The 26,650-nt window shown below is 44.2% G+C and overlaps 1 protein-coding gene across 1 annotated transcript; it reads left to right on the top strand.

Annotated features, from left to right (window-relative positions):
- The first annotated feature begins 1,008 nt into the window (after positions 1-1,008).
- CPA2 (carboxypeptidase A2) lies at positions 1,009-26,366 on the top strand. The gene is made up of 11 exons (XM_079785554.1): positions 1,009-1,127; positions 3,322-3,403; positions 4,076-4,210; positions 5,776-5,871; positions 7,622-7,723; positions 9,693-9,791; positions 11,128-11,238; positions 12,391-12,481; positions 13,959-14,158; positions 16,233-16,317; positions 26,082-26,366. The coding sequence occupies exons 1-11, from the start codon at positions 1,063-1,065 to the stop codon at positions 26,267-26,269; spliced, it is 1,254 nt and encodes a 417-aa protein (XP_079641680.1). The 5' UTR covers positions 1,009-1,062; the 3' UTR covers positions 26,270-26,366.
- Positions 26,367-26,650: the final 284 nt, after the last annotated feature.

The following is a 26,650-nucleotide window of genomic DNA, read 5'->3' as shown; positions in this document are numbered from 1 at the left end:
TTTTCAAGTAGGTACTTGAGAATTCTAACCCAGGGATTTAACGTGCATGCAAATGAAAAATTTGACATACAGAGGACAGACGAACATTTCCTTGTGTCTGTTTATGTTTGATTCTTGCTAGGCTGAATATAATGTGAGTGAATGACTAAAATGAATAAAGTATGACTCCTAAAAGTAGCTATGTCATAGACAAGAAAGTATCACCTTTGCTTTTTTTTTTAAAAAAAAATCTTTGTTTAAAAATCAAAATCTATGATACGATATAATTTTTGTTTAAGGGAAGGCTCTAAAACACAGAAATTTGGAAAGATGTAAACCAAGTGATTTTCTTTGGGTGGAGAAATTATTGTTGATTACGCAAAACACTTCCGTTTTATATAAACTTTTTATTACAAGCAATTTCATTGTCATAATCAGAAAGACATTTTCATTTTGGGAAATGGTACAGAAACAAAGACATCAATTTGGTACAAATGCAGATGGATGACTTTAGAGCCAGTTCAGAATTGACTATTAAAAGGCCTTCTGTTTTGTTTTAATATAGAGTGAGAACTAGACAGGGCCACATCTACAGGGAGACTCCGCAGATGTGGACTCAGTGATTGCAGTGTTTAAGGGTAAACATTATAAAAATAAACAAATGAGCAAACTAATGGAATGTGATAGACAGGATGCCCAAATAATTACTATAAATGCTGTGTCCTTTTTTTTGTCAGAGACCCAGCATGGACTTTAACCTCTAGGTCTATTAATCTGGCTTCTATCACTGAGTAGAGTTAGTGGCACTTTATGTTCTAAATCATAAATGCGTAATTTGCCCTTGGTTTGCTCTTTCCATTAAAGTTTGTTATCTCATCGTAGGAATGGAAAATGTAAGAATGGCAGATATCACACAGGTGGGTGTCTACAACCTTGAGAATTTGATCTGCAGGTGGGAATTTTACCATGTGGGACTTAGTTCACTTGAGTTCTTAGACTGCTGACAGGTCAGCCTCAGGCGCGGTCCCTATAAATTACTTCAGGACTGACACTGAATTCTAGACTCTGGGAAAACCCTTGACGATGAGGTTGATCCTGTTTTTTGGTGCCCTTTTGGGGCATATCTACTGTCGAGAAACATTTGTGGGGTAAGTTGTGCTTTCTGATACCGGTTTGAATTTGGCTTACTTGATGCACAGAGGCTCTCACTGGATTGTGGCAGAATCATGGATGTAAGTATTCAGCATTTTCAGAGCCTTCTCTTAGATTTGGAGAGGAGATAGTGGGATTAATAGAAATGAGCCTGAGAGAGAGAGAGAGAGAGAGAGAGAGAGAGAGAGAGAGAGAGAGAGAAATGACATTTAAATAAAAAAACAAAACTGAAAACCGAATACATATACCCTATTTCTCTCCGTCCTTACTCATTTTCCTCTCTGATGATCAGGATGTAGAAGTGATAGACATGACTGAAAATAAAGCTGTTTGGCCATTTATCTCAGTGCCATCTCAGTAAGTGACAGGTTATTCTCCCAGCTCCTTCTCCCTACCTTCCTTGGTTTCATCCTCCATGTCAACCCTTGTCTTCCCATCTGCAGATCTAGTGCCCAGGTAGTGGAACCTCATAAAGTGGGAAGACCAACCCAAATCCAACTCTCATGGCTTTGTAAGATTCTTCTTTGCTCCAATACTTTGGTTCCAAGATTCTATGAAGGGCTTTAGGCAGCTTTTCCTTTTTTGTTTTGTTATTGTTGTTGTTTTTGTTAATCCTCAACCAGAGGATATTTTTCCATTGAATTTTTTTTTTAGAGAGAGTGTAAGGGAGGGAGGGGGGGGAGAGAGAGAGAGAAACATGGATGTGAAAGAGAAACATCGATTGTTTGCCTCCCGTGTATGCCCTAATAAGGGCCAGGGATTGCCCTTGAGGGGAATCAAATCCATGACTCTTCAGTCTGCAGGCCAACGCTCTAACCGCTGAGCCAAAACGGCTAGAGCTAGGCAGCATTTCTTGAAGAGTATTCCAGGGAACTAACAAAGTGGTCAAATAAATTTGGCCCTCAAAAGTGGGAGGTCAAATAAACTTTGGAATCAGAGGGTTAAATAAACTATAGGATTTCTAGGTTCTTTTACTACTATAGCATGCGCTGTAAATCTATGAGAGGGGATCTAGGTTGCGGCACCTACCCAATATTTTTGATCATGAAACTCCGCTTCACTTTTTTTTTTTTTAAGCGCTGAGTAACTCAAATGGCTACTATTCCTTAGCACACACACACACTAGGAAATATTAGCTTAATGTATTACTTTTCCCAAAGCCTTTCCATTTTAAAGCAGGACTCCTGGGACTCTATGCGTTAATCAAAAGGAATGAGTCTCAAATGAAAGCATTTTCAGACCATCTGTGGCAGGTGGATACTTGAAGGCAGGAGAGCCTTGAAGATCTCATTCTATCACATACAGTATATTCCACTCGAGTTCATTGGGAATTGCATGGTGCTTGGTTTCAGAAGACTTAAATTCTTATCCCTGTGTATGCTCTTTGTACCAATCCCTTCCCCACCGTACAAATGGGCAGGGTAGTGACACACAGGAAGTGACCTACTTGGAGAAAGGGATTGAGGAGAAACATCTGTCACCAAGGGTGACAAAAATCCAGCTCTACTTTTTTTCTAAAGGTATGTGTGCGCTTGTTTTGCAACTTCTTTTTCCTGCCAAATTGCCCTTGATATCCTTTGTTCGCCATTACGTATATATGTGTTTGTGTGGAGAGAGAGGCACACCAGGACTTTCCTGAGTCCCAGTTGTTCCTAGCCATATCTCAAAGTTTGGGCTACATAAATGGTGCTTGGAGATGGAACTTGGATACATTTCAATGAACCATAGCAAACAAACAAACAAACAAACCGTACTAGGTCTACCCAGATATGAATTCAATTCCTTTTACAAGCACCAAAGTAATTATTCTACTTTTTTTTTTCATTTGTATCTGAAAAACAGGAACAGACAAGTTTTAAAAGCCAATTCTTTATGCGCAGCAGGTGCTATTTGAGAATAATCATTAGCTACAAGAAAGGTAACTTTAATGTCAAGCTTCCTGCTACGAGTAGGTAAACCTCTTAATTATTATTTAGATAACATACCCTTGGGGGAAGTAAAGTCATTCTCTCAACTGCTCATTCTGGGGATGTGGGTCAGTATACTGTTTATCAGTTTCTTGATTGTCAAAAAGATTATTAACCGCTGCATTAACCTCCTGGCAGGTGGAGACTAATAGGAGCAGAAAGCAACAGGAAACAGTGTCCAGGTTTTGCTTTTAAGGTCATGTCTGTGGTTAATATTCTTTAGAGATCAAGTTCTTGAGATCATACCAAGGAATGAAGAACAAATAAAAAATCTGGTGGAATTGGAGGCTGAAGAACATCTTCAGGTATCTGTCCTAGAGGGGACTTCTGTTTCTTAGAGACTACTCCACAGTTAGACACGATGGTTGAGATCTCTTACTTTGGACTGCATCTAACCTTCTCTGACAGTGTGTGGAATGCTAACTCCTGACGCTGGGATGCAGAAAACCTGGGCTCTTGTCCCAGCTATGTACATTGGGCAAACCACCCATGTTTCCTGTGTCTCATTTTCCCATTCAGTATAATGAGAATAAGGAAACCATTCTTCTATCTCACAGGTTTATTGTAAGAATGAAAAGAGAGATTGCAGTTACTTTGAAAAATTTTGAAAACCTTTAACGCACTATTTACCTCCTAAAATGATGTATAGTATTAACATTCTGTTATAAAATGAATTAGATTACTTAAATGTCAACTGTTAAAAAAAAACTGCCATAGTTTTAAATAATCTGTTCCTTCTGCCCATTTTAATATCTAACCATAGGAAGTGTCGGGGGGGGGGGGGGTGGATAACTCATATGCTGATGCTTGGCTATTTAAAAACTCTTCTTGCAATATCATAATGATTCTACAATGCTTCCAGTCTTGTGGGCTTGAGATAAAGTAGATATGAATTGATTTCTTGAAATCCATCAGTGCTGAGCTGTCCTTTTCCCTGGAATTACCCACTCACTGCCTTGGTCTTTTATCCCTTTCAGCTCGATTTCTGGAAATTACCCACCATACCAGGAGAGACAGCCCATGTCCGGGTTCCCTTTGTCAGTGTCCAGGCCGTCAAAATTTTCTTGGAGTCCCAGGACATTGCTTATTCCATCATGATTGACGATGTTCAGGTAATTATCCCTGAGACCATCCTTCCAGAGGCTTGCTGATCCACTTGAACTGAAGGACCATCTCCTTTATCCTTGGGTACCCTCTGCCAGCGAAGGGACCTATGGGTGCCTTCCTGCAGTCTGGGCCACCCCTGCAGAGTGGGCAGGGAGGCATTGTCACTCTCTCTTCTACATTTGACACAAATTCGATATGATAATCAAAAACTTAAGGGAAAGGGCAAGAGAGTCTCTGGCATGAAACACAAAAGGCAAACTGATGGATATTGGTCGAAGTAGGGAAAAGTAAGATGTTATTCACCTAGTTTTTTAAAATATATTTTTATTGGTTTCAGAGAGGAAGGGAGAGGGAGAAAGAGATAGAAACATCAATGATGAGAGAGAATCATTGATCGGCTGCCTCCTGCACGCCCCAAACGGTGCACTCCTGGTTCATAGGTCGATGCTCAACCACTGAGCCAATCCAGCTGGGCCAGTTTTTATTTTATTTTCCTTTTTTTTTCTTTCTTTCTTTCTTTTATCTAGTTTTTTAATTGGAGGTTAGGCCCTGTGAACCAAAGACGAAGCAGTCAACGCCATAGACTATAACAGAACTTATAGGGTGATTTACTTTTGGGAAGATTGGGCCAGAGCAGACAGATGGATGGCCTAGCAGTTTTGTACTAATTATTCTTTGCTATCAGGCCCCTGTTACTGTACTTTATGTGTGTGTACTTTTTAATAGTATAATTCGGGTACTAATGATTGACAGGACAAAGGGACAAAAAAATGTAGTAGCTCCAGGGGCCATACCTCCTAATGGTTGGTGGTAGGTCAGCGATTTTCAACCCATGTGCAGCAGGACTTTTTAAAACATGCAATACCTGTGTATTTAGTCAGGGGCACTGACCTCCTTTCCCTTAGATTGTTAAATAAAACAATGAACAACAGTCAACACAATAGCCGTCTAGTGTCAATGAATCAAAATTATGCCTATTTTAGTCAGATCGGCAAAAAATACATTCTTTGGTGTGTCACAGAATTTTAGTAATTAGTTTGTGTGTGCCAGAATGTGAAAAAGGTTGGAATAGCTGTGATAGATAATTGTTTATAATCAATACTGTTGCCAGTTGGATATTTATCTCGGTTGTCATGCCTTTCAGATGTTTCTAACAAAAAAATAATCATGGCTATATTTTAAATTAGAAAGCTTTGATATGCTTGCTAAGGACTGTGAAGTTGGCCAAAGGTCACAGCATGAAACTTAAAAAAATGAAATGAAATCCGGGACACAGAGATGGAGTTGGTTTTGTTCTTAGCTACATCTACACACCCTGGGTTCCCGGAGAGGTAGGGTGAACTATAAGACAACCATAGGACTGACTGTCATTCTATATTTGCAGCATCTGGCTGACCAGAAGCCCCATTCATGCCCCATCCACTTTCAGGGTGCTACCAGAATAAGGCAGCCTATAGGACAGGGAAAGGAATGCTTGGGACTGGGGACTTGAGTGTTACCATTTCCTTCACCATTGTAGGTGCAAATGCATTGCTATGAAGTAAGCATAGGTAAAATTGATTTGTCTTAGGTTCTGTTGGACAAAGAGAATGAAGAAATGTTACTTAATCAGAGAAGAGAACGGAATGGTAACTTCAACTTCGAAGCTTATCATACCTTGGAAGAGGTAGGTGTTTTCAAAATGAACATCTGAGAAACGGGCCGGTCTTTCCTCAGATGACAAAACCAACACGTCCCCTTGGTTGATTGAATGGAAATTATTCTCATATTTCCTCACTTTCCCAAGTTTCCCTAGAATTTCACAGCCAGTCTTAAGTATCACTGCCTTAAGCCGGAACCTGAAGCCCACCTGCCCATCTCGGCCGCCATCCCATTATTGTTGAAGGATCCGGGAGTGTCTTAAGTGAGCAGACAAACAGCCTGCCACGCTCCTGCTCTCTGCTCAGGGCCCCTTGCTGATTTCTAGCCGGTGCTGCCCACAGAGCCATTTGAGAGCTGTGCTTCACGCTGTCACCGATGATAGAATCAGGGGACACCTTGACACCTCTGACTTCCAGCCGGGGCAGGGTCTCCCAAGCTGCCCACAGCTCCCTACCTCACGGTAGCAGTCTCTGCTTCTTTCCCGAGTTTGCTGGCGTGAAGAGCACTTCCTTCCTCCCCCTCCCCCCTCCCCCAGCCACACACTGACCCCGGGCACCTGGACAGTGTCTGCGACAGAACTTTTCTCGGGCCCACAGGGGTCAATTTGCACTGACTGATCTGGGGGTGAGGGATGGAGGGGAGGGGATGAGGAGATGGGGGTCGGGGAGTAGAGGTGGGGGAGTAGGCAAGAGCCAGAGAGGAGCTATCTTGTAGGTACTGACCCCCCAAATAAGGAATTACAAATTGCAAACAACTCTGAAAACAAAGTTTTCCCCCTAATTTATTTAGTGGCAAAACATGACCTAAACTCATTTGGGGGCAAAACCTGACCCGAACTGACTTGCTACTCATTGGTGTCACTGCCAGAAAGATCAATGCCTTTGACTACGGAGCGATGCCGCGTGTATAACACACAATGCAGGCTTCCTACCTTCCTAAATCTCTCCCCCGCCACCACCAAACCCCCTTAATTTGCAAATGTGTGTGGCCCCGAAGGATTTCAGATGAGGGTTTCTGGATCGATACAGTGCGGGAGAACGGGAATGCCACTCTCCTTCGCGGGCCGCACAAATGGGGGTCTGTCCTACGGAGCGCAAATGCGGGCCGCAGCTGGAGGAGCTGCTTCCTGCTGCTCCTGCTCCGGACGCGCCCAGACCCGTCTCAGTCCGGCCATGGACGCGGCTTGGGCGCCCCAGCGGCACGGAATTTCAATCAGCTTCGCAAATGGGAGGCGAGGTAGCTGGCGACCGGCGCATCTGCGGCCTGACCGAGCCCTGCTGCGTTTTGTAATGCTCGCCTCGCCTCTAAATCCATCTTTTTATTTTTTGGTGCCACTACCATTTGTGTCCCTCCGCGGGTAAGGGGGAGCAGCTTTCCGCCTGGGGAGGCTGCACTCCAGGGCCGGGCGAGGCCAGCCTGGAAAGGGCCATTTTGTTTTAAGCACAAAACAGAAAAAAAGCCGGCGCCGCAGCCGCAAAATGGCTCCCCGGCCCCAGTCCTGCAGAGGCCCAGCTTTGCAGAGGCCCAGCGCCCCTCTCTCAGCCCGCCCCAGCCCTGCAGAGGCCCAGCGCCCCTCTCTCAGCCCGGCCCCAGCCCTGCAGAGGCCCAGCGCTCCCCTCTCAGCTCGGGTGCAAAGGTCCCCATCCAGCGGCATCTGCCCGCTGCCCTGTCCACTTTGTCCTGGGGGGATGGGAATGGGGAGAGAGAAAAGTCGCCGAGAGGTGCATCAGATTATTCACTCACAAATGCCCATTTATTTATCTTAAACATTTCAGATTTCCCAAGCAATGGATAACATCGTGGCTGAGCACCCGGGACTAGTGAGCAAAGTGACTATTGGCTATTCTTTCGAAAAACGGCCCATGAACGTGCTCAAGGTACACAGATGCAGCAGGGGCGGGGAGGGGGGGTCTCCTCCCCAGGCTCGAACCCGCTGCTCCCGGGCGGCCGTGGTTCCCGCGCTGCCGGGGAGCCTTCCTCCGCCCCCGCCTGCCCTGCAACCGGTCCTTGCCGGTTTTGAGTATCCACCTCCCCATTACCGCCCCCGCCTGTCCCCCCTTTCTTTTTCTTTTTCTCTATCCTACGCAAACTGACGCAGGTCTGCGGGAGTGAATTAATGCTCTCATCTTGATAAATTCACTTGCAGGGAACCGGAGGCCCAGGCGCCTATAGCAACCGAGGGAGGGGGCGGTGGTGCGGGCCCCAGAGTCCGGGGAGGAGGGGGGAGGTGCAGGACACAGGGGGCGGGGGAGAATAGGTGAGATATTCTGTATTTAATCAAGCTCGTAGTTCTGTGCCGTGTTTCTCTCCCTCCCCTTTTTTCTTTCTTTTTTTTAAACCGAGAGATTAAAAACAAAAAACAAAAAACAAAAAAAGGCGCCTAAGCCAGAGCCGCATTTAAAAAGGAAGAGTTCCCGCATTAAAAAAACAAACAAACAGAAAAGGAGGTCCCGCTGTGTGCGAAAGGATGGCAGGAAACTAAATCGCGAAGCCAAATGCCCAGAAACAGGCATTTTTAAAAAGTATTCCAACCTGAAACCTCTAATAGACTTAGAGCTGAAATTTCAAGTTTTTTCACCTCGCCCTGAAAAAGAGTGAAAATTATTTCCCCAGATTTCCTAGAAAGCGTTTGTTAAGGGAAAAAAAAAAAAAAAGAATGTCACAACTCCCTGCTAAATTTGGAAACGTTATGGCTGAGAACCAACGGACTCGGGACAGATGGATTTCACCAGAATGTTTTTCTCAAAGCAGGCCCGAGAGGAGTGGTTTGCCTACTTTATTGACACTGGACTCGGGCACATTTGCTAATATTCACTACCTTCTTTTAAAAGATCTCCTCTTGCCTGTTTCTCCTGCAGCTGGGTCAGGAAACCGCAGCCCCGCGCTCCCCACCCCACCCCCACCCCCACCGCCGGCTTTTCCTGGCGTCCCTTCTCCAGGGTGGTTCGTGGTTGAGAATGTGTGTTTTTTTTTTAAAGTACCCTGCTTTTTACATTTGAGCTCTTGGGAGGAAAAGGCAGGGAACACTTTGAACGAAAACTCTCAAAACCCGTTAAATATAATTTTTAGCATGGATTTGCATTTCTCATTTACCTTATCGGCTATGTTTAGAGTGCTGCGCAGACACAGAAATTGATGGTGCAAAAATAATGTTTTCCTCCCCATTTACTGATCCAGTTGGCAAAACCACTGCTCCAAATAAAACTAAGCCACTTAGACCATAAAATTTAAACTCTGGGAAGCACCTCAGAGCCTGCCATCCTGTTTTTATGAAGGACTCAAAAGGTTATCATGAACATTTTTATTACATAGATGACACAATCATTGCATAAAATTGAAAGAGAAAACAAACAATCAAAAAAGGGGGGTGGGGGAGAAAAACATCCCCATATACCTAATTCCACAAGTATGGAATGATAGCTATTGTTGCATATCCTTCTATTTTTCTCTCCTTCTCCCTTTATCTCATATGTTTGTATGTGTACATATACACACATACACACAAACTAGCCTTTTTAGAAAATAAAAATGGCATCACACTATTTTGTAACCTGTTGTTTTTTTTTAAATTTGCAACATACAATGAACATATTTTCATGTCATCACATTATCTGCAATGATTTTTTACAAACACGAAAAAAGAGTCTCTGCTCTCCTTAGCCTTAAAGGAAGGGGGCCAAAAAGAAAATCACATTAAGTGAGAAGAGTTAATTGATGCATCACTGTCTACACCTCCTCCTCCTCTCTCAATCACATCAAGTACAGGAAGAAGGACAGACAGGGCCCGGGGTAGAAGAGAGGGGACCCGGGGCTGCAGCGCTCACATTTCCCCCGCTTCTCTTGCAGTTCAGTACCGGAGGAGACAAGCCGGCCATCTGGCTGGACGCCGGGATCCATGCTCGAGAGTGGGTAACACAAGCTACTGCTCTGTGGACAGCAAATAAGGTGATTCTGCCTAACATTCTTCCCTTGTTTTGTTTTTCTGGGATCAGGACCCACTTAAGCACGCAACAATCCCTGTGGTCCTAACGGCGGAAGCGCTCAGCTCCACTGCTTCTCTTGCCACACAGGCAGGAATCAGATCCATTCGACCTCTTTGGTATTGCCCCAGCCAGCACCCTGGCACTCTTCCTCTGGTGGGCCACTGCGTGCCTGCTAAAAGAAGAGCGAGCTGGAAGAGATGGAAAGGGTAGAAAAGAAGGACCCTGGGGAGTCAGATTTCAGCTTAAGAACAGACAAGAGAAAAATTGCTTTGCTGCCTCGAATTCTCAGGGCTGAGGCACGATGTGCTAGAAATCTATAAAACCACCAAGGGGGCTCAGATGGAAAATATAAACAGGTGCTAGAAGAGTTTACTTTGACCTACAGATCCAAAGTGGAATTCGTTAAGGGTTGGTGGTGGTTCTGAAAAAATTTCCAAATCTGATTTTGAAGTCAGGGTGTAGCAATACCTCTCTTCCACATGTGCATTGGAATTAGAGTCAGGACACCAGGCTGGGTGTGACCTCGTCTGGTATTTCTTAAGTAATTCAAAAGTGACACGCTATAAATCAGAATGTTAATTCATGAGCAAAGGAAATCAATCCACATCAGATCATTCAAGCATGTGCAACCACGTGCATACTGACTGATACATTTTTCCCTTCAATTAAAATGCGGTTACCTTTAGGGTATTATGAAATGGATATTTAACAGTTGAATAATAATGCTTTAGGATGGCTGAGCACAGGAAATGAGTAAATTTTAATCCTGCAGAAACTTCAACTCTACTGCAATTGATTGCAAGTAGAAATTTAATTCCCCAAGTGGAATTTAACTGGCTCTCTGTATCTTTAGAAAAGTCCCCGCATATTTAAGTTATCTGATGTTGGTTGAGGGTTCTTTTGGAAAGCTACCCTGTGTGGTGATTAAGGTAAACTTGCAAATATTTCTTTGACTCATAGATCCCTATAAGCCACATACACCATGGCCTGCCATTGCAAAATGCCTCACCAGAATTCATAGGAAGGATTCTACTGCTTTGTAGAGAAAATGGATACGTAGTATCTGATTTTTATTCACTATAAGTAAATACTTCTGACCAGAAATAAAAGTGTAGACGCTGGCATATGAAACACATTAACACTGCAGGAGATTGGATGAAGTCCTGTGAGACTTCTCATTGACCAGCAGTGATATCTAGTTCACGTGTGGAAAAAACACATTCCCTTAACGTTCTATCCTGTATTCCCCGGTGAAAGGGAAGGGTGAGTTTGACATATATGTTGTTGCCTCTGCTCAGATTGCCTCTGATTATGGAAATGATCCGTCCATCACCTCCATTTTGGACACCATGGATATCTTCCTGCTGCCGGTCACAAACCCCGATGGATATGTGTTCTCTCAAACCAAAGTAAGCTTGGACTTTTTCTCTTCTCAAAACAAGAATCTAAGGAGAAGTGTAGGAACTTTGAAAACAAAATAAAAGTAATCTTCCTGTCCTTGACTCACTGTAAACAGAATGCCTAATCTCTCCAGAGTGGCCCTGAACTGAGGCAAGCAGTGGAATTTATAATCACTTCTTATTACTGCACACGGTGGCTTCACATATTGCCTCCGTCAGTGCCTCATTTCAGCTGTTAGGCTGGGCTATTAGAGCTCATTGTTCACTGTGAGTCACCTAGGAGATTTGTTCCAATTATCTCTGTGTTTTTGTGGCAGGATTGATAGAAAAGTGGAGGCGGATGTTACCTGCTGACAATTAGATTTGTGGTAGGATTTAGGTAGGCAGTACAATACATCTAACATTTTACTTAAAACCTGTAGAAGAAATCTCTGGAGTATTACTAAAAGGAGTTAGGTCGTTCTTTTCTCTCTCCCCCCCCACCCCCTTTAAAAATCTCATTACAAAACTCCATTGTGGCAACTGTGACCCCATGTATGTTCAAAATGAGTGAGAGCTTCAAATTTATTTTTGGAGAGATCTGACTATGATAGCATTTTTCAACGAGGTTTCAAAAGGAACTCATACAAATACTAGTACTCATCTTATGAGATACCCTGTGAATAAAAGTTCCACAGTGAAGTTTGGGAACTATCGCCCACTATATCCCTTTCTTGGAGTTTCATAAAAAATAATAATAATAAAAAAAATTAGAGCATTCAAAAGCCCTTAGAAGTTCTAAGGTAAATCAGCCAATGTAGGTCTGTATTTCCCCAAACGATTCTGCCATGGAACCCTTGCTTTCTCCCCACTTTTTGTTGGTTTGTTTTGTTTTTGTTGTTAACCTTTAATCCAAGGAACAGGGTTTGGCAGGCAGGTCGGTATTCATTGGAGGAGATGGGGGTCTGTCTGCTTCTCTCTGTGGGAAGCTGACGGGAAGCCCCAGCAGAACTCCGTGGGGGCCCCGCTCCGCACCTCCGTGGCCAGGGACACTCGTGCAGTGTCACGGGGGCCTTCTGGAGGGATGGAGGGAGATGAGCACAATTCCAAAGAGACCGTCTCATCAGGCTGAATGACCGTACCCCACCCCCTTCCTTTTCCTCTTTTGGTTGGATTTTAAAGAATCGCATGTGGCGGAAGACCCGGTCCAAAGTGTCTGGAAGCCGCTGTGTCGGTGTGGACCCTAACCGGAACTGGGACGCAGGCTTTGGAGGTGAGCGCGGGGACTCGCCTCCGGGAATGGTCAGACTTTGTCTGGCCTGCGGGCTGTTTTGCACGGCTCCGCAGGACCGTCAGCCCGCTAAGCCCATTCAGGATGCAAGCCATTTAAAAGCCAATTTGAAAAACACTCAACTAAATTCCCTTCACAGGCTCGCCGTGCTGTCACAGCGCTCCGAGCAGCATTTAATATATTTTGCCTCACATCTCGGTTTTCCCACCAGCTGCAGCCCGGCTCAGCTTCCGAGCTCTCAGGCTAGGACGTAGCGCAATGGCGGGAGGCCTCCCGAAGCCCCGAACCAACCACTAGAGGGGGTTAGGATCTATACGGAGAGCAGCATTACATCACCCATGGATGCTTCGAGAAAGAAAACTCAAGTCCAAATAAGACTAAGAAACTGATTTTCAAAATAGATCCAAAAGAGAAAATATCAGCTCGCTGCTCTGGGTTTGTTGACTTGCGGCTCTAATTGTTCGGAGTTCAGTGGCAGTCGGGTTGGGCGCTCCTTTGTGCTTTCAGGCATCAGTTAAAGCTCATTATATTTAATCACAGAATTGAAATTTGTTTGTTTTTTCCTTATTAGGTATGATAACAGTGAGGCGAGAAACTGTCTCTTTCACTGCAGTTTTCCTAACACCTAGCACAGTGTCTGGAACATAGAAGGCAATCATGGAATATTTGTAAGACAAATAAATTAGTGAGATTCATTGAACCAAAAGAAAACATATTAGGGGATTGTGATAGGACACGGATGAGTGGCAACTTATTCATTCATCGATTTTACAATTGTGTGTGTGTGTGTTTTAGTGTAGGGAAGAAAAAAATCAAAACATCAGATCCAAAATAATGTTGTTCTTATAAAAGAATCCTAAAATAAAGGTGACAGGCTATATTTACCTTTGTCCATATCACTTAGAGAACTAGGGAGTCCCAGCTCCTACCCAATCCCATCAGAGTTTCTCTAGCACTCATAGCCCTGGCCTGGCCTCAGTGGACCCACTTCAGTGGTCATGAGTTACTCTAGTTGCTGAGAAAATCAAAGCCAAAGGAGTTCTTGTTGTCAGATGTAGTTGTGATTTCCTCGCTGTAGAAAAGATGTCAGAGGTTCTTTGCATTTGTGGCTTTGTGACTTAGAAGTACAGATGCATAGAATCTTCTACTCTTGGACTCGAAGAATTGGAAGGGATCCCAGAATTGCTCAACTCCTACCCAATGCAGGAATTCCATCTATAATATTAAATCTAGCTTTTCTTCCAACAACTCCCACAGAGAGGAGACGATCTAATTTGATAGCTCTCTTTGTCATATAGAACCATATTTTAAAGAAGAGAGCTATGTCCAGAATCCCTTGCTTCCTGACCGTAACATGCTTGCTCTGATTTCCAGAGGAGGAACTTGGTGATGCGTGGAAATTGCCTTCGTGCAGTGTCTCCGTTAAGCTCACTGTTCTCTCTTGGGTTTCTTACATCAGGACCTGGAGCCAGCAACAGTCCTTGCTCTGATTCATACCATGGACCCAGTGCCAACTCTGAAGTTGAGGTGAAATCCATAGTGGACTTCATCAAGAGTCATGGAAAAGTCAAGGCCTTCATTACCCTCCACAGCTATTCCCAGCTGCTGATGTTCCCCTATGGGTATAAATGTACCAAGTTAGACGACTTTGATGAGCTGGTGAGTTTCTGAAACTTCATTTTAGCCCCATCACAAATATCCATTGTGTGGACAAGTGAGTGTCAGTCATAAAGTTAGGTACTGAGATGGGAGTGCACTAGTGATAGGTTATAAAGATCAATGAGACATAATATGTCCAACCAATGGGAAGATTGTGATGTGGACTTTCCTAAATTAAGTTTCCTTTGGAAATAGAATTCATGAGATTATTATTGCCTTAATCTTGATGAGCAGGACCCTGATTTGAACATAAGCTCCCAGGATGTGCTTTCTGTTGCTTAGGTAATAACCACTTGGACCTAGAATCAGAGATGCTCTATGCTCTCTTGCAGCTCCTTGCCTGATACCTTCTTGGTGCCTTCAGCTCCATGATCTGCCATTGTGGTGCACGCTAATGCATGATAGTGGGCATTAAACACTCACTTCCCTAACTTGATATCCTCCACCATCTTTTTCTGTTTGAGGAATAGGTAAACTGGTGGCAGCCTTAAATCAGATGGTGACATCTCAGAGGGCTGCTTACAAATGAGCAGGAACTATCCTCAGCTGAAGAGAATGTGCAAATATTTCCAATTTGGCTTGTAGGCTTGAATTTTGAAACCCATATACTAGAGATAAGCCTTGAGATGTGACCTTTTGGTGGATTTATGTCCAAATAGATTCTTGTCAATAGCTCCTGGCAGAAATGAAATAGATTATTCAAATTCAGGTGTAGCTTTCATCTCAGTTGGATTTTAGCACTGGAGGGCAGGTTTCAGGGTTGAACTGGGGGAAAAAGAATGTCAGGATTGAAAAGAACCTAAAAGGTATTTAGTAGATCTAGATCACCTTAAATTGTCCAAACCTGGTGCTCACATCTCTGCCAGATAGTTACTCATCCTGTGATTGGATGGGTTCCTGGCTGCAAGGAGCCTGTTCCATTTTGGGGGGCATATTTGATTGTTTGCATTCTTCCTAATAGAGAGCCAAACCACCTCCTTACGGTTTTCACCTGCCAGCCCTGATTTATCGTCTGGCTCCATGGAACAAGTTTATTTCTCTTTGAGAGGCAAATCCATTAATTACTTGAAGACCAGTAACCTGTTTTTCCTTATATCTGCTAAGTACCCCCAGTTCTTTTAAGCACTCATAATAGGATCCCAAGTTTCCATACCATTCAGGTTGCTATTTTCCAAACATGCTTTGTTTTTTTCCTGTGTTCTTCACGAGTAGCTCCCAGAAGTGAATGCTGTTGGTTAAGTAGCACAGCAGAGCGTGACCATAACTGCCCTCATCCAGACTGCGTGCTCCTGCTTATGCAGCCGAGGGTCAGTTAATTGGCAGTAGCACCGTACGGTTGACTCATGTTGGGCTTATTGACAATTGAAACCCCCAAGCTCTCAGGATTCTGCCGAGCCAGGTTTCCCCCATCTGGTAATTGTACCGTTGTTTTCCTGGACCCAAGTTTAAGACCTTACATTTATCCCTAGCAAGGATAGTAAAGCCTCAATCAGTCAAAATTGGAACCCTCAAATAATGGAAAATATTTTGCTGAGCTCTACTTCTTGGAAAAAGAGACAGTCATGGGGAAATAAGCCAATGTAAGGATCTGGGGGGGGGGGGAAATCAACTTTCTGGGTACATCCTGGGGTCAGCACACATTCTGTTGAGCCCCTTACTCCCACCCTATTTCCATGCACAGCCCTGAACAAGAAGAGTTTGTGGCAAAGTTATGACCCTGGTCATTATTAATGTAAGCGTCTGGATGACCAAATAAACAGGGGATGGGGGTCTTCATTTTATATTTTTTTAATAGAGGATGTATCAGCTATTAAACTGATAGGAACAGATACTACACTTGATCTTAGCCAAAAGGCTGAGAAGCGATCATGTTGTATTTTAAAAGCCAACGAAAGTGTGCTGTGCTTGCTTCTAATCGAAAATGGTTGAAACAAAAAGGGTGTTGTATTTAATCCTCAATTAATCAGAGAGTCCAGTTAACCAGACTGTCCCATTCTACATTCTGCTATTGGGCATCTGTTCTTCCAAGAGACAAGTGTTAGCCATTCATCTTTCCTTGCTTCTCTCACTGTAGAAGGAAGTGGCTCAAAAGGCTACCCAATCTCTGCAAACACTGCACGGCACCAAGTACAAAGTGGGACCTATCTGCTCAGTCATCTGTAAGTATCTAATGTGTTTTTACAAATGATCCACTAAGATAGCAGGCACCATGTGATTTTGGGCCAAAGCCTTTAAATGCCCCGATGTGAAATTCATGCGCCGTCATGCATGAAACCCAGCCTTATCCAGTTTCCCTCAGCAAGGCTAGATCTCCTCCATGAGATATTTACTATGTGATGCTTAGAACAAAGAACTTTCTAAATACTGGAGTTGTGTGCTCTCTGTTCTGCTTGTAATGATCCTTACACATCACTCTCATCCTTTGGAATCTGTGCCTGAAAATGGGCCTTAATTGAGACCTGGTCCTAAGTCATCACTTTTATTAATTGCACCTTTCTTGGCCAGACTTCCTGAACTCCCTCTCCCAAAGTGGATTGGGATAAAAACAAGAAACAACTGTATTGCTGTAGGAAATCCCAGTGTACTCTCATGCAGATTCTGGGTCCCCCAAAGGCATCCCTCCAGTTTCTTGTGGACACAGCCAGAAACTCAGGACCTTACGGTTGAATGGCCAGGAGTTCCCTAGTGCTCCCATGTCCATGATCCTTTGGAAACAAATGCCTCTTATAAGTACCCACTCTGCTCACCCTTTTATTAAGCATCTACTAAGTGCTAATCAGTATGCCAAGTACTGGAGACATAATGAACCCATAGAGAACTCACTGTTTAATATGGGAGATAAAGAGGAAGTCAGTAAACTTTAGTATGATATGTGAAATAGAAGGCTGTAAATGCTACAAAAGTATTAGCAAGTTGGAGGGATTTGACAGTGGAAGAGTAAGGAAAAGCTTCATACAGGAAGAAGGCAGGTTTTTTTTAAAAAAAAAATGTATTTTTATTGATTACAGAGAGCAAGGGAGAGGGAGAGAGAGAAACATCAATGATGAGAGAGAATCATTGATCGGCTGCCTTCTGCACACCCCTCACTGGGGATCGAGCCGGCAACCTGGGCATGTGCCTTGACTGGGAATCAAACAGTGACTTCCTGGTTCCTAGGTCGCGCTCAACCACTGAGCCACGCCAGCTGGGCAAGAAGGCAGGGTTTTGAAGGCTGATCACCAGAGAGCTAGAGAAGGGGAAAAGGAGGGGGGCATTCTGGCTCCTTCACAGCACATGCAAAGGCACAGAAGGATGAAACTTGATGACGGGCTCTGTGAACTAAGGTTTGGGGCTGCTGGAATGAAAGTGTAAGAAGGGGAGTGGGGAGTTCAGGGTTTTGTGTATCATGTTAAGGAGTTTGGGTTTTAACTTAAAGGATTCTGGAAGCCACTGGAGAGTTTTCAGCAGGTCAGGGAGTGTCGAGGCATTGTGTTTTAATTTAGGTAAAACACATAGGCTTCAGCGTGGAGGATGAAGTAATAATGGACTGGAAGTAGGAACATCCCACAGGAAGAGTAGGAGGAGTTTGGGGGAGAGATGGTGGGTGGCCCAACTGTTGTGGGCTGAAAGAGCACCAGGTGTCTGACCGGTGGAGTCGGACCAAATCTGGGTTTAGTCACCTAGGTACTTGGGTTTTGGCTAGGAAGGAATTCAGAGCCAGGACTCAGACTGTAAGAGGACATTTATTGGGTAAATCACAGAGGTAGAAGAAGTAACTCGTAGAAGAAATGGGCTTAGGAAACACGTTATGGAGGTAAAGGAAGGGCTTGGAGCTTGGGAGTGAGGTAGCTAATGGTAATGTGCCTGGGGCAGGGACGGGGAGGAGAGAGGGAGGAGAAGAGATGGGGCTGGGACAGGGAAAGGGAGAGGCATGGGTGTGCTCCAGGAAGGGAGAGCGCTCTGGGTCCTCAGTCCTAAGGGTTTAAGGGTGGAGACTAGGGAGGTCCCAGGGGAAGATCTCAATAGCATACACAGCAGTTTTCCAGGTGTGTCCCTTCAGGGTTGTGCTCTCCACTGATTGATTGGCAGGCACAGGGCAGGGGGTCATTATTCAGTGCAGCTGGCCCTGACATCAGCTGTGGCTGGTTTTGTTGCTTATCTGGGCCTGGAGCTGAAATATAACTTAGGCATAGATGTTGTCTCTAGAGAGGTCAGGGGGTCCAAACAGCAAGACCAGCGACCAGCAGTGACCAGACCAGCGGTATGGTAGGGGAGGGAAAGTCACCCTGGGGCGAGGTCTCACCCTAGAATTGTCTGTTGTTAAGCACCTGGGGCTTTCCACGTTGATGACCTTCTGTACCTGGCCCATCAACCTTGATTTGCTCATGTTTCTCGAACTGCTTGCCACACAGCCAGAGCAGTGAGGATGGAAGAGAGACATTTAGGAGGTAAAAACCAAAGGTTTTTGCCATTGATTGGATATTGCGAGTTTCTCACCAAAGGACATTGAATGGTGCCATTTGCTGAGGGAGGCATCCAGGAAGATGAAACAGGGGTGGGCTTGGAAAGACACGGAATTGAGTTCTGGAAACATTGAGGTTGTCCTGAAGGTATTGGGCTACGTGGCCCTGAGATTTTGCAGGGATTTGGGGTTAGTTGACATAGAGAGGATGGTTGGTACAGGAGAGCAAGATCGTTTGGAGTGGGAAGAGCCCTGGGCGGAAGACGGAGCAAGGCGATAGGCAGAAGAGGTTAGCAGTGAGGGAGAGAGACACAGCAGAGCTGGGCGGAGAGGAGGCAGACAACCTTGTGTTTCAGAAACGGGCAAGGAGCAATTGTGGGACAGGTGGCAGTGTTTAACAATGACAAAGGCCACAGAAAGGCCAAATATTACAAGGACAGAATATTTACCATTGGATTTTCATCGCTAGTGTTAAAAAACAAAATTCAACTGAGTAAATTTGAAGATGTAATTGGCTTTTTAAAGCGATTCATGAGTTGGACAGCATCCCATCTAGCAACTAGAAGGGCACTCTGGTGCTTGTACAAATGGAAGGTTTTTATAGGCAGAAAGAGGGTGGGATCAAGAAGTTAAGAGTGGATTATTTCAGGCCAGGACACCTTCCCTTAGGGGAAGGGGGTCTTAAAGGGCAGATTAACTCACTAGTGTGGATCAGGAAATTCCAAACTGATTTGTTTAAAATGCCACTCCTGGGAGAGGCTGAAATTGCAATTAGGTTAGGTATTAAAATCTAGGTTTGGTATCCTGGGCTTTTAGCACAAGTGATGCCATTTTGGGCCTGTGGTTCTCTCTTTTTAATATGAGTGTGGGGGAGGAAGAATATTTTCCTCTATCCTCAAGGTTCTTTCAGCTGGTTTAATAGACATGAGTACTGGCCGGGTGAGTCAGTTGGTTGGAGCATCATCCTGTGCACCAAAAGCACATACCTAGGATGCCAGTTCAATCCCTGGTTGGGGTGTGTACGGGAAGTGACTGATGGATGTTCCTCTCTCACTTTGATGTTTCTCTCTCTCTCTCTCTCTCTCTCAAAAACCAATAAAAACTTATCTCAGGTGAGGCTTAAAAATAAATAAATAAACATGAGGCAGATTAACAAGAAAAATTTTTAATTACATGCATATATATGTGAACTCCACGTACATGAGAGATTCAATGACTGAAAGGGAAAACTGTGTGTGTGTGTGTGTGTGCGTGTGCGTGTGTGTGTGTGTGTGTATGTGTATGTGTGTGTGTGTATGGTCAGAATAATAAGAATAGATGTTCAGTAAGTTTGCCCTGTCCTATAGGTAGGTAAAAAAAAAAGAAAAGAAAGATGATTTCTGATAATCTTTAATCTTTTGCACTCGGATGTCGAGTGTGACTCGACACGGTTAGCATTAGAATAAAGGAATCGAGAAAAAAGCAAGCGAGTGCAAAGGGTTAATTATGGGTAAGGCTCCTAATTCAAATTCTTCTAGGTAGTTTGGAAAGGGCAGAAGTTTCTCTCGAGCCTACAGAGTCCTGGTTGCCTTTAGCTCAGAACAACCTGCATACCACACAGGCACATCTTGGGGTAACTTGTTCTAAACCCCTACACTAGCTTATTGGTGACTTTGAGCAGAGTAGTTTCAGAAGAGTGGGGAGAGTAGCTGGAGGAGTACAAGGGTGGGGGAGAGGCAAGACTGGTGAGCAGACAACTCTTTAGGGCAGGGGTGGGGAACCTTCTTTCTGCCAAGGGCCATTTGGATGTTTATAACATCTTTTGAGGGCCATGCAAAATGACCAACTTAACCATTAGCCTGCTTTATTTGGTCAAACATTTAATTAACGCACCCCTACTGCTTTGGCAGAGCCTGACCAGATGATTTCAAGGGCCTCATATGGCCTATGGGTCGGATGTTCCTCACCTCTGCCTTAGAGGAACCTGGATGTGAAGGGAAAGAGAGAGAGGAATCAAGGATTTCTTCTTTTCTAAAAAAACAACACCTCATCAGAGGATTATTTTCCATTGATTTCCAGAGAGTGGAAGGGAGGGAGGGAGGAGGGGGAGAAAGAGAAACACATGGATTGGTTGCCTCCCATAGGAGCCCCTACGGGGCTGGAGAACCTGTAACCAAGGTACATGCCCGTGACCAAGAATTGAACCCATAACCCCTCAGTCCAAGGATTGATGCTCTAACCACTGAGCAAACCTGCCAGGATTTGCTTTTTTTTTTCCCCCCTTCTTTTTTCTTTTTGAGATAAGAGACTGTGGGGAAGGATTAAGAGAGAGAGAGGGATGTACACATATAATACCTAAATAAATAAAAAAAAGTGGAAAAAAAGAGAGGGGGGGGGGAAGATACAGGAGAGATCAGAAATGACCAATGTAATACTGTTCCAGAGTGGGGGAGAAGAAGGGCAAAGAGGAGACAAGTGGAGGTGGGCAGATCCAGCTTGAACAAGAGGAGGGAGTCTGCAGACATGCTGGGGGCAAAGATAGCTACATCTGTAGGAGGGTGGTGGCAGAAATCTGAGGGAATGAACACTTGTGAGTCATGGTTTTCTTAATGGGAGTCATTAAAAAATAAAATTCAACCCAGTACATTTTAAGTTCTAATTGGCTTTATTAAGTGATTCATGAATCCGGCAGCATCTCATCTAGCAACTAGAAGGGCACTCTGGGGGTTGTACAGATGGAAGTTTTTTTCCCCCCAATATATTTTTATTGATTTCAGAGAGGAAGGGAGAGGGAGAAAAAGATAGAAACATCAATGATGAGAATCATTGATCCGCTGCCTCCTGCACGTCCCCAACTGGGGATCGAGCCCGCAACCTGGGCATGTGCCCTGACCGGGAATCGAACCATGACTGCCTGGTTGGTTCATAGGTCTGGGTTTAACCATTGAGCCACATCGGCTGGGTGATGGAAGTTTTTTATAGGAAGAAAGAGGGTGGCACTAAGAAGTTAAGGGTGGATTATTTCAGGCAAGGACACCTTCCTTTAAGGGAAGGCGGTTTGGGTGGGGGGGGATGTTGGTGGGGTCTTACCAGGCAGATTCCCTCACTAGTGTAGATCAGGAAATTCCAAACTGATTTGTATAAAATGCCACTCCTGGGAGAGGCTGAAACTGCAATTAGATCAAGTATTAAATCTAGGTTTGGTATCATGGGCTTTTAGCACAAGTGATGCCATTTTGGGCCTGTGGGTTTCTCTCTCTCTCGGAGTCTTGGAGAGCCGAGGAGGACTAGTTTACTCCTCTTACCTAGAATCCTTATTGAAAACACACAAACTCCTGCTCCGGTAATATCTCACATCGTGAAAGTTCTCTTTTCCCAGATTATGATTTTTCTTCTTTCTATTATGATGCGTTTAAAAACTTCATAAAAATAATCCAATAACCAACATTTTTATTTTGTTTCAATTTCATTAATGATTTTGTCAGTGAACACACATATATTTATCTAGTTTGTAGATATAAGAACTACCAAACCTGGAGAGAATTTTTACAATCGTTTATGTGAGCCAAACAGAGGATATACCTGGAAACAAGATCCCAACAAATGGAGGGCCCTCTCCCTCTCAGGAGCTCGCCTTCGCCTTTCCTTCCCTCCCCCGCCCCCCCCCCCCCCCAGGTTACCTCTGCCTTTCTCTCTCCTAAGCAACAAGGGCACATCTACTACCTCTGTGATTTTCTAAATAAACTTTCTCTTATAACGAAAAAAAAAAAGGATCTCAACAGACTGAGAAAAATGATTCAGCGAATAACAGTTTGCAGTTTCTTTTATGCATTAAGGAGGGAAGTAAGGAAGATTGCATGACGATGAGAGAAAGCAAGGTGGAATCAGATGACAGGATAATTAAGATTATGGCCCTCATGAGAGTGGTCACGCTTTAGAAGGAGGGGTTTGGAAAGAGGCATTTCACAAGCCAGTTAACTTAGATGCACAGATATAATGGACATAGCAATCTTAAGGCACAGATAAGCCTTTTATAGGCCTGGACGTGACTGTCCGCCATGGAGGACGTGACTGTCCACCATAGGCCTGGACGTGACTGTCCACCATGACTTGCCCAGTTAGGAATTTACGATCAGATCACGCTGTGAGATTACTTTCCTTAGAACTCCTTTTTGGTCCACAAGTTTTAATCTGTGTCAGTGTTCTGTTTTGTGTCCAGCTTCTTTTAAGTTAACATTATTTCTTGTGTAATTTTATGTTTTTCCACACTAGGTATTTGTTATTCCGTTATAATGCTATATCCCAGTTTTTGGGTCTTTGGATTGTTTCAGCTTTTTGCTAAGCAACGCTGCTATGAACATGTTGGTACAAACTCCTTTTTCTTTTAGAGCTCTTTGGTATGGACTCCCAAGGCAGGATTTCCAAATCAAATGGAATGAACAGCTTTGGAGCTTGTTACATGTTTTTTAGGCTATTCTCTGGAAAATTGATCTGCTTAGAGTTGCCCAGACATTTTTTTTTAAATATTCTTACTGATTTCAGAGAGGAAGGGAGATTGGCTGCCTGCTATATGCCCCACACTGGGGATGGAGCCTGCAACCTGGGCATGTGCCCTGACCGGGAATCGAACTGTGACCTCCTGGTTCATAGGTCAATGTTCAACCACTGAGCCTCGCTGGCCAGGCTGCCCAGACCTTTTAAACCACTTCCATGTGGGCTTGTCCTCTCCTTTGGTGGGAGAACTTGCAGGGAGGAGAGCCTTCTGAGTGATGGCATAGGGAGGAAGGCATCATGGCCACTTAAGGCTGAGAAATGCATGCTTTCTCTGGTTGCCAGCTTCTGAGTGGAGGCTGGAGTTTGGAATGCCAGCAGAATGGCATCATATGCCCCCAGATTATACCAGGAATCTCGTTTCCCTCCTCCGATGGTGAGGTGTTTACAAGTAAGGTAGACCTTGGAAGACTGAGATTTAGTATGTTTTTCTCGGTAAGATCACAGATATTGAAGATATTTTTAATAAGCAAATATCAGAAAAGTATAGGGTTTGCTCTTTGATTTCTTTGTTTGGAACCTGGCCATTAGTGGTCAAGCAAGTTCTGGCTACATCTGTGCCCAGAGCTGCCTCTGTTATCTTTGATCCTGGCTTCATTCCAGTTTGGACAAGCATTGCCTCTAGGAACTTCTTGTTGCTTCCTGCTCCAGACTGGTATGCAGCTCTGAGTGAGCACCTGCTTCACTCCACCCAGCAGGTGGCTGGGCTTCTGTGGGGGGTGAGGCAGTTCCTCATTTGGAAAGCGCTCTGAGGAGCTGCTCTACAGTAGGTGCTTGGTCCAGGAGGGGTTGTTTCTCAGAACGGTGTGGCGGGGAAAAGCACAGACCTTGGGGCAAGGACCTGGGTTTGAGTTATAGCTCCAAGTAACCTTGGGTAGGTCACTCATCTTCCCATCTTTCATATTTGTTTGTTTGTTTATTTATTTATTTGTTAATCCTCACCTGAGGATATTTTTTTCATTGATTTTTTATTTATTGATTGATTTCAGAAAGAAAGGGAGAGGGAGAGAGAGAGAGAGAAACATCAATGATGAGAGAGAATCATTGATTGGCTGCCTCCTGACAGCCGCCACTGGGGATTAAGCCCACAACCCGGACATGTGCCCTTGACTGGAATGGAACCCAGGACCCTTCAGTCCACAGGCTGATGCTCTATCCACTGAGCCAAACCAGCTAGGGCTCCATTGAATTTTAGAGAGAAAGGAAGGGAGGGGTGGAGAGTGGAGGGGCGGTGGGGGGGGAGAGAAAGAAAGAGAGAAAATCAATGTGAGAGAGACACATCCATTGGCTGCCTCCACTCGAGCTCTGACTGGGGCTGGGGATGGAACCTGCAACCCAGGTACGCGCCCTTGACTGGGAATTGAACCCGAGACCCCTGGGTGCGTGGGCCAACACTCTAACCACGGTGACATACCGGCCAGGACCTCCCTTGGCTTCTTCATCTGTAAAATGGATTGTTGAGAGGCTCAAAAGATAGAATATAGATTAAAAGTGTTCACTAATTCCAAGGCACTATATAAATGTTCTTTGTTAGTTTCCTGGTGAACTACTGTCCTCTGGATACCCCTTATCCTTAATGTGGCCCAACTTTTAAAATAGGATCCTAATAATTTATTTGTAATCATAGTTATAACAATAACTAACATTTATGGAATGTCTACTCTGTATACATTATCCCAGCTCCTTCACTTAGTCTCTCTGAACCTCAGTTTTCTCATCTGTAAAATGGAAATAATACTAATAATCTACTTTGTGACTCAAGTGGCGATTAAATGAACCAATTTAGCATACTGCCTACCACATTTAGTAAGCACTCAAAAAGTGTTGGAATTATAAACATTATATTATTCCACTTAATTCTCGTTGCTCTGTGAAATAAGTAATATTGTTATCCCCATTTGATGGATGAAGCATTTTGGATGCAGTGAGATAAGTACATGCTTTATGTACTTATGTCTTGCAGAATTAGGATTCAATTTGAAGCTAGCATTGCATTTACTACAGGCTTCTTAGTGGGATTGTGTCATGTAGCTACACTGAAGGCATAAGTTAGTAATTCTGATACCCAGGAAGGTTCAGTTCAAGTCAGAAACCATTTGGTATTTGTTATTTACCAGGTTCCATAGCTGCTATGAGTGAAGACAAAGACGTTCACAGGAGTTCAGTGTTCATTCACAATCTTAACCATGAGTCCTGTTCTTGGTACAACCTCCCTGGTCTTCCCCTTTGCCCAGCCCTGTTCTTAGGGACTAGGTGACTTTTTCCATCTCTGCCTCAGCCGTCTCCTTCATTTGACCTCTACTTGCCCTCCGTGGGCCAGGCCTCAGAGCCCATCATGACTCAGCTCTTCTGAGTCATGATTGCCCAAGTCTTTGTTGGCTAATGCCACCTTCCTTCATCATCTGTCTCGTCCATGGCCACACACCACACAGGTGCACTTGACTCTGTTGGGTGAACCATCACACACAGGTAGTGGGCATGTTATTTTATATCAGAACAAGGCCTGTTCCACCCTTAGCTGAAAATCCCCTGAGGGAAGGGACCAAATTGTTTCTTGTATTTGTAATCCCTCCTCCCTCTCTAGAGAAAAAAAATGTCTACACCTAGCACTTTTCTAAAGAAGGAAGTGGAACGGCCTCCCTGTGTTGTAGCAGAGGCGAATTAGGAGAGCAGGCAGGATTCCAAATGGGTGGGTGAGGCCAGAGGCTCCTCAGAACACCAGAGGAAGGCCAAGTATAGTGTCCATTGACATAACACCTTTTGCTTTTCGAATTAATCTTGTAATTTTTCATAAGGGTGACCCCCTACTAAGCTATCCCTGCTCTGAAGGTCCTTGCAGATAGGGGCCTAACTTATCTTTTTAATAATAGCAGAACTTAACCTAGCAGTTACATAGCTGTGAGAGGCCAGTTGGGAATAGCATAATCAGACTTATTCTCATTTGCCCTTCAGACCAAGCCAGTGGAGGAAGCATTGACTGGGCCTATGACTCTGGCATCAAATACTCATTTGCCTTTGAACTGAGAGACACGGGTCGATACGGCTTCCTCCTGCCTGCCAAGCAGATCTTACCCACAGCCGAAGAGACCTGGCTTGGCTTGAAGACAATCATGGAGCACGTGCGAGACCATCCCTATTAGGGCTCTGCGGGAACAAACACCATTAAAAGCTCTCTAGTTTGAAACAAAGTCGGGGAGTGATTATTCCTTTGTCGAATCCTGATTTTGGAGAATTCGTTCTTCAATTTATGCTGTCCTAAAATATAGTAAACCACTGAGCTGTACTCCTTCATCTTTAAAAAAAAAATCCATTCTTAGCAAAATGCTCCCAACATCCTTTCAACATTAAAAAATGTGGTAAAATATACAAATCATAACATTTACCATTTTAACCATTTTTAAGTGTACAATTCAGTGGCACTGTAAATGTACAGTGTTGTACAATTATCACCACCCTCCATCTCCAGAACTTTTTCATCATCCCAAACAGAAACTCTGCACTGGTTGAGCAATAACTCCCCA

The sequence above is a fragment of the Cnephaeus nilssonii genome (genome assembly GCF_951640355.1).
Source record: "Cnephaeus nilssonii genome assembly, chromosome: 12".
NCBI lineage: Eukaryota > Metazoa > Chordata > Mammalia > Chiroptera > Vespertilionidae > Cnephaeus > Cnephaeus nilssonii.
The sequence above is the reverse complement of the archived record's forward strand: the minus strand, read 5'-3'. Positions and strand labels throughout refer to the sequence as shown.